The following is a 14,383-nucleotide window of genomic DNA, read 5'->3' on the forward strand; positions in this document are numbered from 1 at the left end:
TGAAATATAAGCAGTTTAAATTTGATTGCTATAGGTGCATAAATAAAAAAAGCCTTAGTATTTTTAAAAGTACCGAAAAATTCAAAATGGCGGAGGTTTTTGGGTTTCCATGACAACCAAAATTGTTTTCGACCCTTTTTTTTTGCTATTTAATACTTACTTTTATATGCCAAATATGATAAAAGTATTTAAAAGGCTTTAGATCTTAAACTGTAAAAAAATAGAAAAAAACATAGCATATCCCCTTAAGTCACATAGTTTGTATATAATCGTCTTGAGATGTATCATCATTTATTGAACTGGCTATCGCATCTATGTCTTCGTAGATGTTCGCTTCAACCAATCTTTCACCGAGAACGCCGTATTTGTTGTCCCCACTTATTTCTGGGAGTTGATCAGGACAGAAATCAAACAGGGACAAATAGTCTGCCGCCATGTCTAAAAATGTAAAAAGTAAAAGTTAAACATGGATTAAATATCAGAGTAAAGCTATTTGGGTAGACTATGCGTACACATTTAGATAATAGATAAAAACAGTCAAGACGAGAAAAAAGTACAATTAACAATATACTCTGAACTTAACTCGACTAAATAAAAAAAAAATAAACCGGGAGTGATCTCCCCTAAATGTGTCGAATATTCATTTATATGAAACAACAGGGGGTGGCAACTCGGGATATAGACATGATTTTAATCCATTTTAAATACTTAAACTTTTAAAAATAGAATAAAATCTCGTAGAAAAAAAATTGCACACCAAGTGAACGCCAAATAAAATGTGCATAATAGTGCGGAATATTATTAGTACTTTATAAATTCACATGCGTTTTTTTTAGAAATCGGAAATAGCAAAAATTACTACTTCCAGTCAACGGAAATTACTCAAAATTTTAAAAGGAAGGCAGAGAATTAGATCTTTTACTTACATGTGAAATTTTATTTATCTATCTGAAATAGTAGGCCTACTCACATTATAGGCTTTTGAAAAGTTGAGAGTAGAAAAAGTTGCACTTCCGGATATCTGAAATCGCTCAAAATTTGATACGGATCTGCGATTTTGAAATAATACTTATATATAAAATTTCCTCAACCTAGCTGTAACGGTACTCAAGTTATCATGTTTACACTCACAATCAGACACACGGACATAATTGGATAATCCAGTTTTTCCAACTCTATTACGCATAAAACGCCAAAATTTTGATATATCTTTAATTATATTTTTTGCCCGATCAAAATAAGTCCTCTATATCCCGGATGTGATAAAGGACTGAGGAGTAAAACAGAGAAAACTGTCAAATTTTCATGTGATTTTTGTGCACGATTACAAGACTTTCTCTATACTCTGTATACGAGAAATTAAAAATTAAATGAAACCGCAACTTTATAAAATCAACACAAAACCAAATAAAAAACTTAAATCACAAAAAGTTAAAACAAAACAATATAAAAACAGCAAAAACAACACTAAACGTACAACGTATTACAACGTAAAAAAACAAAACAACTAAGCACAAAGTACAATTATTATATTATAGGTAGATATTTCTATTTTTATTTACTGTGCTATAATAATAATACTAAATTGCATAAATGATAGTATTTGAAATCAAACAAATTTATTTTTAAGGTTAATACAAATTTATATTTCACTAATAATATTTGTTATATGTACAGTAAGGTTAGAGATTCTTGGTGCTCTAAAAATCAATCTTTTGTAAATATTAAAAAAATTAATCTTTGGTAAGAGAAACAAAAATGAAAACGAGTAAAAGCAAAGACAAATGCGCGATACCCACACTCATCGTACACTTACATGTAATTAATTATAGTAAAACGTTTCTTAAATTTAAAAAAAAAATGTTTTTCTTCAATCTTCCGAAAATATATTAAGTTAGAATATAATTATATTTATCATTTGAGTATATTATATCAGAAACCTAATTGAATATATGTGAAAAAACTTCACAAGGTAAGAAAACAAAATGTTTAATTAAATACCTTGGGAATTTCTCCTAAGTGACCTAAGAAAATAATACAAATAAAAGAACATTGTAAAGAAATTATGGATTATTTACACGACTGTTAAAAATTACGGAACATACTAAGTTTAGAAAAAAAGTAAACAAACTACAGAATTTCATTGCTGCAATCATTCTTACCTAGCAATTCTGTACATGAGTTCAACATCTACGACATTTTCTTTAATTGAAATAAAAGTTATATAAATATACATATATATATATATATATATATATATATATATATATATATATATATATATATATATATATATATATATATATATATATATATATAAACATATATTAATTATGTAGGGTATATGATAGAGAGATATTTTATAATTTCTGTACACTTTACACTAAATGTCAACCCTGTTTCACATTAAAATTCAGATATCGTAAAATATCTCACCGGTTGGATTATCTTTAGAAGAGTTTCTGGAATCAAATGGTTAAAGTTAGATGCGAAAAAGTTCTTAAATACTATCACTATATCTCTATCAATCTTCATCGCTCTCTCTCTCTCTCTCTATAACTCTCTTTTTCTCTCACTTTAACTCTTTGAAATATTATATACATATATACATACATATATATATATATATATATATATATATATATATATATATATATATATATATATATATATATATATATATATATATATATATATATATATATATATATATATATATATATAAATGTATATATATATATATATATATATATATATATATATATATATATATATATATATATATATATATATATATATATATATATATATATATACATACATAATATAAACATACCTTAATTTTCTTTTTTTGACTGAAAAAAAGAAAATAAAAAAAATACTTTATCTAAAGTTTTCTAATATGTTAAATATTCTTTACGAGTTAAAACAACTTTGCAAAATGTTTGTTTTTTAATGAATATCTGTAGATTAGTCATATTTATATTAAAATCAATTTGAAAATTACCTTTTTTAATAATTATAAAACTTGTGACAACAGCAATCATCGTCAGAACAATTACAGGTATTATTATAAATAATGTTGCACTATTCTCAGTTTTCAACGACAAATGTGTTTTAATATCTAGTTATTATAAGGAAGAAATACAGTTTTTTAAAAAATCACTTCGAATTACACAATTAAAGATGCTGATCAAAACAAAAAAATGCATTACATTTTTTTTTGTAAAAATTCGTTCATGTAATCATGCATGAAAAGTGAGAAAATAAATTATTTTCTTTTCTTGTACTATGTAATAATACACAACTATAGTAAACTTTGACCCACTTGTAAGGTATTGAATTTTTTCTAGGTACATTTGTCTTTGGTGAAAATTCAATAATATATAATATTTTAATCTGTTTAGATTTTAGTTTACTCATTGACATTTAATTAAAACAATACTAATTATCTTACTAAAGGTGGAGCTGAAAAAATAGATTCTAGCGATCGATCGATCAGTTGGCCATAAAGTTGAACTATTGCTTTTACGGCTTAGTGACTTGGAATCTGAGTATCGACCATGGATTTAGAACTAAGAGAATAATAAGCTACCAGTGATTTTTTAATAAACACATTAGTATACTTATCTTATTTTCAGTGCTTTTATACGTATATTATAAATAGTTTTTTTATTATTTATTTTATTATTTCAAATAGAGCCAACATTTTAACATTATTTTATAATTGTGTAATTAAAAACATATTGTATGCAAACTTCACTTACCGATATTGTGAAGAATGAATGTAAAGTTCATGTAGTTTCTTCGGAAATCTTTTCCTGTCCCGATTCGAATAAAAACTTCACCGATATCTTCGAGAGACACATCGGCTAGTAGAATATGTGGCATATAAATTTCTTTGTTTGCAGACGATTGAAACCAATCAATGCACAGATTAAGTGCGCATTTACTTTTAGTAGTTAAAACCTTTTCTTGATAGACTATCCATTTTGTTTTAAACAAATTTGGCACAACTACACAAATGCTGAAATCAACTGTTTGGTTCAACGAAACTTCTAATGTTTTACGTAAATCCTTAAGGTCACAGAGACTTGGTCGAGCTGTTAAGATAATAATCATGATATTATTATATACATTTCTTATTGTTATATTACTTATATTTTGTGTAAGTAAAACAGAAATAGTTTTTTTGGATTTTTTTTTTCAAGTATTTTAACATTTTTTTTTATATCTGTGTAATTCATAGCAAATTGTATGCAAAGTTCATTTACCGCTACTTTGAAGAATGAATGTAAAGTTCATGTAGTTTCTTCGGAAATCTTTTCCTGTCTCAATTCGTATAAAAACTTCACCGATATCTTCGAGAGACACATTGGCTAGGCTAATGTGTAGCATATAAATTGCTTTGTTTGCAGATGATTGAAACCAATCAATGCACATATTAAGTGCGCATTTACTATCAGTAGTTAACACCTTTCCTCGATAGACTATCCTTTTTTTTTTCAAAAAAGTTTGCCACAACTACACAAATGCTGAAATCAACTGTTTGGTTCAATGAAACTTCTAATATTTTATGTAAATCCTTAAGGTCACAGAGCCGTGGGCCACCTGTTAAAATAATGATCACGCCATTTATAAATACATTTCTTATTTTTAACTAAGTTATATTGCTTAAAAAACAATAATAATTGTTTAAATTATTTAAGCTAATGTACATGAATATCAATAATAATTTTTTCCATCATTATTGTACGCGTATAATTTGTTTTTATTTGGAATTTCTGTGCATATGTACCGTTGAAATATTTTTTTCTGAATTAAACTGCATAATGTACGTGCAATAAGATATATTGCAAATGTAAACCTACCTATATTTTTTAAAAGCAAATAGTAGCCCACTGTCTCCGTCAAATTACGGTCTGTAGATATCTTTAATGAGTGTTGACCTACATGATCTTCTGTAAAGTTGTGAATTGTAATGTTCGCAATATATCGAAATTGAGAGGTGTTTGATTGTTTCCAGTTTACACACAAGGTAAGATAGCAGTTTGACGACTTTAACCATCGCTCTTGATACAGTAGGTATAGTGCAGTGTCGTTTGTTTTGGAGGGCACCAAGACACAGATGGTAAACGAAACTGAATCGTTGAGGATTATGTTGAGCGTTCTTTCAGAAACTTCACCTTTGCAGAGACGTAAAGGGCCTAAATGTAGAATTTTAAAAAAATAACGAACACTAAATTTTGAACAAAAAAAATAATCTATAGCATTATTTGGTTTGTAATTTAAAACAAATGAAAACTAAATCAGCTAATATTAACTCTTTGAACAAAACAATATTTGTTTTAAATTAAGTTTACTAAGACCTTAACATATATTTTCAATTGAATTTCATTAGAAAAAAAATATTATACCTGTGTCTTTTAAGGTAAAATTATAATACGTTCTGTATGAAATATATCCGTGTGTGGTCACAATTTGTAAAGTATTTTCCCCTATATCATTTTCAGTTACTTCTTTAAATCGTATGTTTTTAATTAAAGGAAACTCTGAATTTGTTGGATAATCCCAAAATACACAAACGTTACAATTTGCATCTTGTGACAATTTTTGGTCTTTATAATAAAAATCAACTTTCTCCACTTGAGTCGGTAGGAAGAGACAGACTCTAATTGACACGTAATTGTAAAACCAAAGATTTATTACATTGTTTAATTCTTGCCCGCCGCATGTTTGAGGTGGACCTAAGTGGAAAAAAATGTAATATTTTAATATATATAGAACAAAATTGTAATAATTGGGGGGGGGGGGGGGGGTCTTACAGTTGTGTTGATGTAATAATTATAAATAAGCTGGCCCCTAAAATTCCTCGCATAGTCTTATGGAGCAGAATGTGTTGAAATGGAACTTCCAGTTAAATCCCGATGTAGGAATATCGATTTTTGAGGAAACAAAAACATTATTTTTTTAATAAACATATACTTTAAAAACTTTGCTACTGCGAAGACTGACAGAGCGTAACACTGCCTAACACCTTAACTTAATGACACAAGTATAATGCACAATTATATAGGTTTTTAAAACATTAGAGGTACAGTCTCCTCTCCGATTATAAAAACATTAATATAAATTCGTCCACCTAATTATAAAGGATGTTATCATTTTTATAGTTTATTATAAGAGTATACTTCTATATTGAGTTTCGTCTTTCTAACTTATGCAGTACTCTACTTATTGTGTTAATATGGAAGTATGATGTATCTTTATTCTAGATGAGCTACTATCACCAGCTATCGTTGACCAGAACAACTAACAGATTTGAGAAATTACTCAGCATTACTTAGCAGCATGAATTAGCTTAGACTTATTATTCGCTTTAGTTTATAAGTTTGTATCATCTTCATGTTGGAAATGATACTCATTTGTAATTTTAAATAATAATCATTAAAAAAGTTTTAAAAAACCCACGTTTTCTGATTGAACTAAAAAGTAGAAAATAAATGCTATACATCACAATAATGCAAGCGATCACTCTACTATAAGCGATCAAAAACGTGGGGCGCCGAAGTAAAAGTTATATTACTATTGATTAGATAATACTATTGACTTTTATTAGGGAGCTTGTAGAGAGTCAACAGTATTAGAAACTGTAAGAAAATCACGGCGCCCCACGTTTTTGATCGCTTATAGTAGAGTGATCGCTTGCATTATTGTGATGTATAGCATTTATTTTCTACTTTTTAGTTCAATCAGAAAACGTGGGTTTTTTAAAACTTTTTTAATGATTATTATTTTCTACTTTTTAGTCTTTGTCTGTTTGTTTGCATTAACATCTTGCTATCGATTTTATCTTTTCACTTTTTTTTGGGTAAACGAAGACAACTCGTAAAAAGACAACTCGTAAAAAGACAACTCGAAAAAAAATCGTTGTGTGAATACGTTACTGACTAGAACACATAGATTTGAACCCGTGTCGAGTGGGATAGCAATCGTGTGCCCAACCACTCGACCATATCGTCTCCCCCATACTGGCCTACCTCCTGTACGTTTAAACTCGGTTCGAAGTAAATTATCTGCCCCTACGCCTGTGGCGACGTGGGATCGTTCGCTTCACTGCGCGCGAGGTACGCGTCGCTCGTTTTTTTTTCTAATGGCTCGCAGAGGAGAATTATATATATAGATTATATAGCGGTCTAAAATGCTCAATAAAATGTTTCCATTGATCAATTTAGTAATAATAAAAATTGCATATTCTATGGTCATCCAAAAGAAAGCTTCCCTGAAAATTTCAGCGCGCTAGCTAACTGGGAAGTGCCAGAAATTTCGATCGCAAGATTTGATTGGAAAGACAAACACAGAAACACAGACACAGAGAAAGCAAGTTAAAGAAAACGTGGGAAAAAAGATCTACTTCTTTCTGGTATTTACTTACGTTTCCATTAAAAAACATTATAATCAACCTAACTACAAGGCATACGTTAATGTTTGTGTTGCTGCTATTTTATGATGATGTTTGTCTAATTTTATGCTTTTGACAATGGTTTACTTATTTTTCTACATGTTAAACACACATACTTACAATCATTTACAAATAATCGCATCCATCTGTCTATGACTGTGCCATTTTTAGGCTTCGCTTGACACTTGTAAACCCCACTATCTGCACAGGTTAGTTTAGGCATGTCATGGGTTATTTCGGACTCTCTGAAAATCGTCAGATTATAACCATGTAGTCTGTAAATAGAGATGTTTTCTGCGTCAGGTCCACCATTACAGGTTAAAGGGAAACTTGCATTTTGGTTTCTGATGAAGCTCAGTGGGATATCTTCGCTTAAAAAAATGTGTGAATCATCTGTTGATATATTTTAAAATATATTAGTTTATATTATATCTTATTCATAGAAACAAGTAATACAAATGTAAATATTAAATGTGGGATCGGCAACAAACTTGGGTATCATCGCCTTTTCCCATTTTTTTTTGGGGGGGGGGGGGGTGGATGTTGAAGACATTGGTTAAAGTAAATATTTTTTTTATAAATTATATTTCGTTCGGGGGAGAGGTGTTAGACGTTTTCCGCCGAAGGGATGCCTGGAAGAAATTCTGTTTCTGTTGGGGAAATGTAAACCTTTTACCCCTTGCAAACACTTAATTATGAAACAGTCTAATGGTCTGCTGTTAGTTGTTGTTACTCTCCGAAATTCGCTGACTTACATAAGAACGCTTAATATTTACTTTTGATTTGTCCGTATTTATTCCTCGAAGACATTTTCTTCGCTCGCCATGATTGTGCATGGTTGCACAATAATGTGACTAACATGGCTTGAGAGATGTGTGTTATAATTTCAGCATAGCAGTCTCCTTCCTAACTGACAATTATGACTAAAAATATTCAAGCTTTTTCCCCCTCTACTTGTGTGTAATTTATTTTAATACTAGCGTACCTATCACCGCGCGCTACCGCATAAAAACCTTAAGTGTACGTTAATCACTCACCGAAATAATGAGGTAGAACACACTTATGTGACCGCCCATGTGTCAAGTACTTAAAGTGGCGCTCTCGGGAGCGCCTGATTACACTACCGCAGAGGCGCCACGGGAAGCGGGCGCTTCGGGTCGTGCAATCTACTAGGCGCTGGCGGTTGCGCCTGTTGAAGTTTTAACGCTGAATATAGTAGTACCCCTTACTTGCTATGCAGGACGCTCTATTAACGGATGCCAAGTGCTAATAGAGCCGCTCTGTAAATATGGGCGCCAAATTGTGTATTGACGAAACCGCACCCTGCCGGGCGCCGCTCATATACAATTTTAATTTTTTTGTTTAAAGAAACATTTCCGGGAGAAATCTCATCAACTTTGTTTTTAAATATACCGTACAAAGAGAAGAGTTGCACCCTCCAGATGCGCCGCCCTTGCGAAATTAAAAAAAAGTTTGTTTTAGCGGACTCTTCCCTGCAGTGTTCAAATCAACTCCCCAAAGTCTCATAGCAATTAAATGTACGATGTCAAGCCGCAATCGACTTTTATTTTTATATACCGAAAATTGAGAAAAAACAAAACGCGCCATGCCGGGGAGCCACCCCTGCGAATTTGAAAACATTTTTTTCCGCAGAAACCTCCCCAGTAGTATTCTCAACAACTTCTCAAAGTTTCATTGCGATCGGATGAAAGGTATTGAAATGCATAAAAGAGAGAAAAACAAATAAACACACACACACACACACTCACACACACACACGTACATTGCTTTATATATATTTGGATTGTTTTTCAGTTTTTTAATGAGTATTGTAATAAGTAAACATGTTAAAACATCTTTATTTAATACTATGAAAAATATGCTCATTGTAACTAAAAAAACATACGTGATAGCAATGACAGGAAAATATAAAAATATATGTATTGAAAGTTGGACAAAAATTGAAAAATAAATAGTTTTTTATGACAACTTACCGCTGCTAAACACATACTTGCATAACACAAGATATGTTACAATCTTGAAGATCATCATTTTAAACTCCCAGCACTTCTAATTTTATACGTTTAATTATTTGATCAAACTAGCTGTCTCAGCCAGGCTCTTCACTAGTTTTTGAGAAAAAAAAACGTACCTGTAAAAAACGGTGACTTGTGTATTTATTAAGCATCATATTCCCAGCGCTGCCTGGGGTTTTTTGGAATATATTACACGAGCCGGCCCGCGGCATAACATACGCCGCTATTTAGTTGTTGTTTTTTCTACTTTTCAGTTATTCATAATTTATGAATTCGACAGTAGTACCAACGCTGCCACTGAAAATATTTCTTTAAAACACTATAAGTAGCTCGTTAAAGACCATAACCCCCCCCCCCTTCCTTCCCCCCTCCACCACACCCCCCCCCCCTACGTTTAAAATCGTTGGCTCTGCTTGTAAACATTTATAGTGAACACAGCTCACTAAAACCATGTAGGGGTGGGGAGGTAGCGAGCGCGTTTGCAGCTTGTTTTCTAACGGCTCGCAGAGGAGAATTATACATATAGATTTCTTATTCATGTCTAAATGTAAATATAGAAAACATAAAAATATAAAACCCTTGAACATCAAATTTTATTATATCCTTACACCCATTTTTATATCAAAATGTTAAACATATACTAATAAGGAAAATACAGAAGTACATAAAAAAGAAACTAAATAGGCTACCAACGGCGTTGAAAGCAGCGAAAATATTTAAATTAAAAATGTAGTCGATTTCATGAGCTACAAGTAATTTTAAAATTGAAAAAAAAAATCGAAATTTCAATGAATTTATCCAGAAAGTGAGCTGAAACACTTGCAGGTTTATAATGCACCCGTTTGGTAAAAGCGAACCCTATCCGTTCAGGCGTTTAGATTTCCATAAAAGACAAAAGCCAGATGCAGACATGATTCGATGTCTATAATATATTATATAGAAGATTGGCACTTTATTCACTTAAACGTCCGTTGGTTTTTATTCCTAAAACATTTATTTATAATACCTCAAAAATACATCAAAATATATTATGCAATATATCTAATTCAAAGAATCATTCTCCAAAGGCATCCAACTCTAACGCGTTTTCCTAAATCACTTATGAATCGATCCCTGTTGAACTTTGCGTTTTAGAACGTTGAATGACATCACGCGTTCGCTTTTTATTTAAAGTAGTCTTCTTGAGTTTACTAAGATGATTCGTTTTCTTTTCTTTTATTTCAATACAAAGTACAAACGGAAACAGCTTGTTTGTATGTAATCGGTCTATTAATCAGAATATGCAATACTATATTAAATAAAATAATTAATGTAGATTTTTATGGGCGCTTATATTTTATACTAATTTTGATTCTATACACGCCTACTGCCCAACATTTTTTTTCTTTCTTGAGCTTATTCATATTATGTGACCCCTGTGGAGCAAAGGACACCAGCCATAACCCTTCGTCATACTGGTTTTGAGTGGGTCTCTTTTTTTTGCTTCCCTTTAAACCTCCTTCTTAATTTATTTCCTACTTAGTTATTACAAAACTCGGCTCAATCATTTATATTTTATAGTTTAGCTATTCTGTTTGTCCTGTCTATCTTACTGTCTTTTAGAATTCTGAACAAATTCAGATCAAAAGCTAAACGCAAGACGAATTATAATAAAACAACAATTAAAAAAAAAAAGATAATTCCTTGAAAACTATTACACTAAAAAACGGAGTATAAAATAGGTCAGAAAAAAACGTTATACTTTAAGTACTCCCTCTTAGCAATTGAAAATAACGAATTTAAATATTATAAAATACAATAAAGTATTCAGAAAGGCCAGTGAAGCCATATTGTATTTCAGAATCTAAAACTTTCGAGTGTAATTACAAAAAAGTTGTATATATCAGAATTTGTTATCACCGAATTTTTACTTTCTCGTATACAGAGTATTGAGAAAATATTGTAATCGTGCACACAAATCACGTACAATTTTGATAGTTTTCATCGTTTTACCCCTCAGTACTTCATAGTATATGGAATATAGTTGATTTATTTTAATCGGAAAAGAATTCCTAATCCAGATTTATCAAAATTTTGACGGTTTACATGTTACCGAGTTGGAAAAACTGGAATGTGCAATTCTGTCCGTGTATGTGTGTGTGTGCGTGTGTGTGTGTGTGTGTCTGTGAACAGGATAACTTTAGTTAGGTTTATGAAATATCACACAAGTATTATATCAAATGTGTAGTTCTGTATCACCTTTTCAGCGATTTCCGTTATACGGAAGTTTGATTTATTTTTTAAAAGCCAATAACTTCAGTACTGTTTCAGATAAATAAAAGAAATTTCACATATAAGTAGAAGATCAAAAATTCTCTTTTCGAATTTCGAGTAATTTCTGTTGACAGGAAGTATAAATTTACGCTTTTTCTCAAAAAATGAAAATGAATTAATAAAGTACTAATAATGTTCCCACTATTATACACATATTGTTTACATTCACTTGGCGAGCAATTCTTTTTTTTTCTACTAAATTCTATTCTATTTTAAAAAGTTTAAGTACTTAAACGTTTATTAAAAATCAGGTCTATATCCCGCGTTGCCAGTAGGCAGAATATAATACATTTGTCATCTAAAACGTTGCAGTATCTAAATAAAAAGTTTAAAAGTGCATGCCAACGTGTAGCATTTGCTAAAACAATCAAGATAAATGCAATAAATACTAAAGGCCTACAGTTGCATTTACTCAATATATATATATATATATATATATATATATATATATATATATATATATACCACAGAGAGAGAGAGAGAGAGATAGATAGATAGAGATAGAGAGAGATAGTCAAGGCGTGTTGAAGTTCACAACATATAGACAAAAGAACAAATCAAAACATTAAGCAGCTGCTAATTTACTTCCTAATGGCAAGATGAAGGCCATGTATCGTGTTAAATTATTTACACAGTCATATACACCAGTTAAAACCAGTACTGAGAATGTTACACACATTGCGGCTTATACGTTGCAGAATCTAATTTTTAAAATTGATAATTTTTACTTTCTCGTATATACAAAGTATAGAGAAAGTATTGTAATCGTGCAAAAAAAAAATCGAGATTTTTACAGATCTCGACGTTTTACACCTCACTGATACGGAAAAACATAATTTTGCAATCTTGTCCGTATGTCTGTGTGTCTGTGTGTCTGTGTGTCTGTGTGTCCGTGTGTAAACACGATAACTTGAGTACCGTTACAGCTAGGTTAATGAAATTTCATATATAAGTATTACATCAAAATCGTAGATCCGTATCAACTTTTGAGCGATTTCCGACAACCGGAAGTGGTACTTTTCCTACTTTGAATTTTTCAAAAGCCTATAACTTGAGTACTATTTCAGATAGATAAATGAAATTTCACATGTAAGTAAAAGATCTAATTCTCTACCTTCTGTTAAATTTTGAGTAATTTTCGTTGACTGGAAGTAGTAATTTACGCTACTTCCGATTTCTCAAAAAACTAATGTAAATTTTTAAAGTACTAATAATATTGCGCACTATTATACGCGTTTTTATTCGGCGTTCGCTTGGTGCGCAATGGTTTTTTTATGAGATTCTATTCTATTTTTAAAAGTTTAAGTATTTAAAATGGATTAAAAATCATAACCATATCCCCAGTTACCATCCCCTGTTGTTTTATATAAGAATATTCGAGAAAGTTTAGGGGAGATCACTACCGGTTTATTAAAATTGATTCTCTAGTTCGAATTCAGTTTCAAATCAGTAGTCCCTAAGTTCAACCAGCTCAGATGGGTATCCGACTCATTTTAGGGAAACAAAGGCGACTTGGCATTATGCTCACCACATTATTCCCTCATATGCCGATGTAATTGAAACAGATTAACACTGCTTCATCTGCTTCGTGCGTCTTGAGCTCAAACGAGAAAAGGCGATGATATAAATATCAAGAAGCAATTGGATCGTAAAATACTCAAATATAGATCTGAATATGTTGGATTGAAACAACACTAATACAGTGTCATTGATACTAGTAGTAAAATATTTGAGACAAGATTACATTTGAAGTTTTTTATTTGATTTACTTAGGCTGATTTAACATTTTAGTGATTCTACACTTAAATATAAATATTACTAAAACAGGCGTAAGGTCATCTTTTGTAATCGTCAAATGGGTGTATTCGATCCGGTTCTTAAATATTTACAAATAATGATGTACTTTGATCACAAGCATAGCATGGCTTACAACTATTCCTTGATGATCCTCAAGGAGCCAAGGGCTGTAACCACCTCTACATAGGAGAGCGGCTCTCTATATTTTTCGCACCACGTAAGCTCAGCTTACAACTTTGTGTGTCTAAAAACAAATTTTCGTCTGGTTAAACTAGTGGTTCCTTCTTGACGTTAGCAACGCCCCAGTTTTTTTATACGCCAGCACACAAGGAATTAACAATTATATCCCCCCCCCCCCCCCCCAAATCAAGTACATTTACCCTTGAAGTATTGGTGGGGGGGGGGGGCGAAATCGCCTACTTTGGTAACTACTGAGCTGTTGTTTTTTGTTTGTTTTTTATAGTGTTCACTACTAGACTGATTTCTAAAGAGCCTTATCTGCCCGATGTTTTGAACACACGCTGTTTCTGTCTTCTATCATGCCCTCACCAGCTAAACGATTTCTATGCAAAAATCCTATTCGAAAAAGGAAAAAAACAATAAATGTTGGTACCAATGGGAAATAACCGTGTATATGTTCTTAATTGGTATAAATTACTGGTTATTTCCCTTTGACCGCAAACGAAAGGCAGTTTGGTATCAGGATATATTCTCTTTAATACAATTCAAATAAGTAAATTAATGAAATAAGAATAATTACAAATAAATAAATGAA

The 14,383-nt window shown here is 31.1% G+C and overlaps 1 protein-coding gene across 1 annotated transcript in view; it reads right to left on the bottom strand.

Moving 5' to 3' along the window:
* Positions 1-250: 250 nt before the first annotated feature.
* Positions 251-14,383, bottom strand: part of LOC131947914 (uncharacterized) — a 36,948-nt gene continuing 22,815 nt past the window's right edge. Inside the window, exons 11-18 of the mRNA XM_059309316.1 lie at positions 7,583-7,855; positions 3,768-4,103; positions 3,008-3,124; positions 2,837-2,855; positions 2,437-2,462; positions 2,163-2,202; positions 2,002-2,024; positions 251-438 (exon numbers count right to left, since the gene is read on the bottom strand). Coding sequence (XP_059165299.1) covers positions 251-438; positions 2,002-2,024; positions 2,163-2,202; positions 2,437-2,462; positions 2,837-2,855; positions 3,008-3,124; positions 3,768-4,103; positions 7,583-7,855 — 1,022 coding nt within the window. The remainder of the gene's footprint in view (positions 439-2,001; positions 2,025-2,162; positions 2,203-2,436; positions 2,463-2,836; positions 2,856-3,007; positions 3,125-3,767; positions 4,104-7,582; positions 7,856-14,383) is intronic.

The sequence above is a fragment of the Physella acuta genome, unplaced genomic scaffold (assembly GCF_028476545.2).
Source record: "Physella acuta isolate Inbredline_101_S28 unplaced genomic scaffold, ASM2847654v3 ptg000616l, whole genome shotgun sequence".
Lineage (NCBI taxonomy): Eukaryota > Metazoa > Mollusca > Gastropoda > Physidae > Physella > Physella acuta.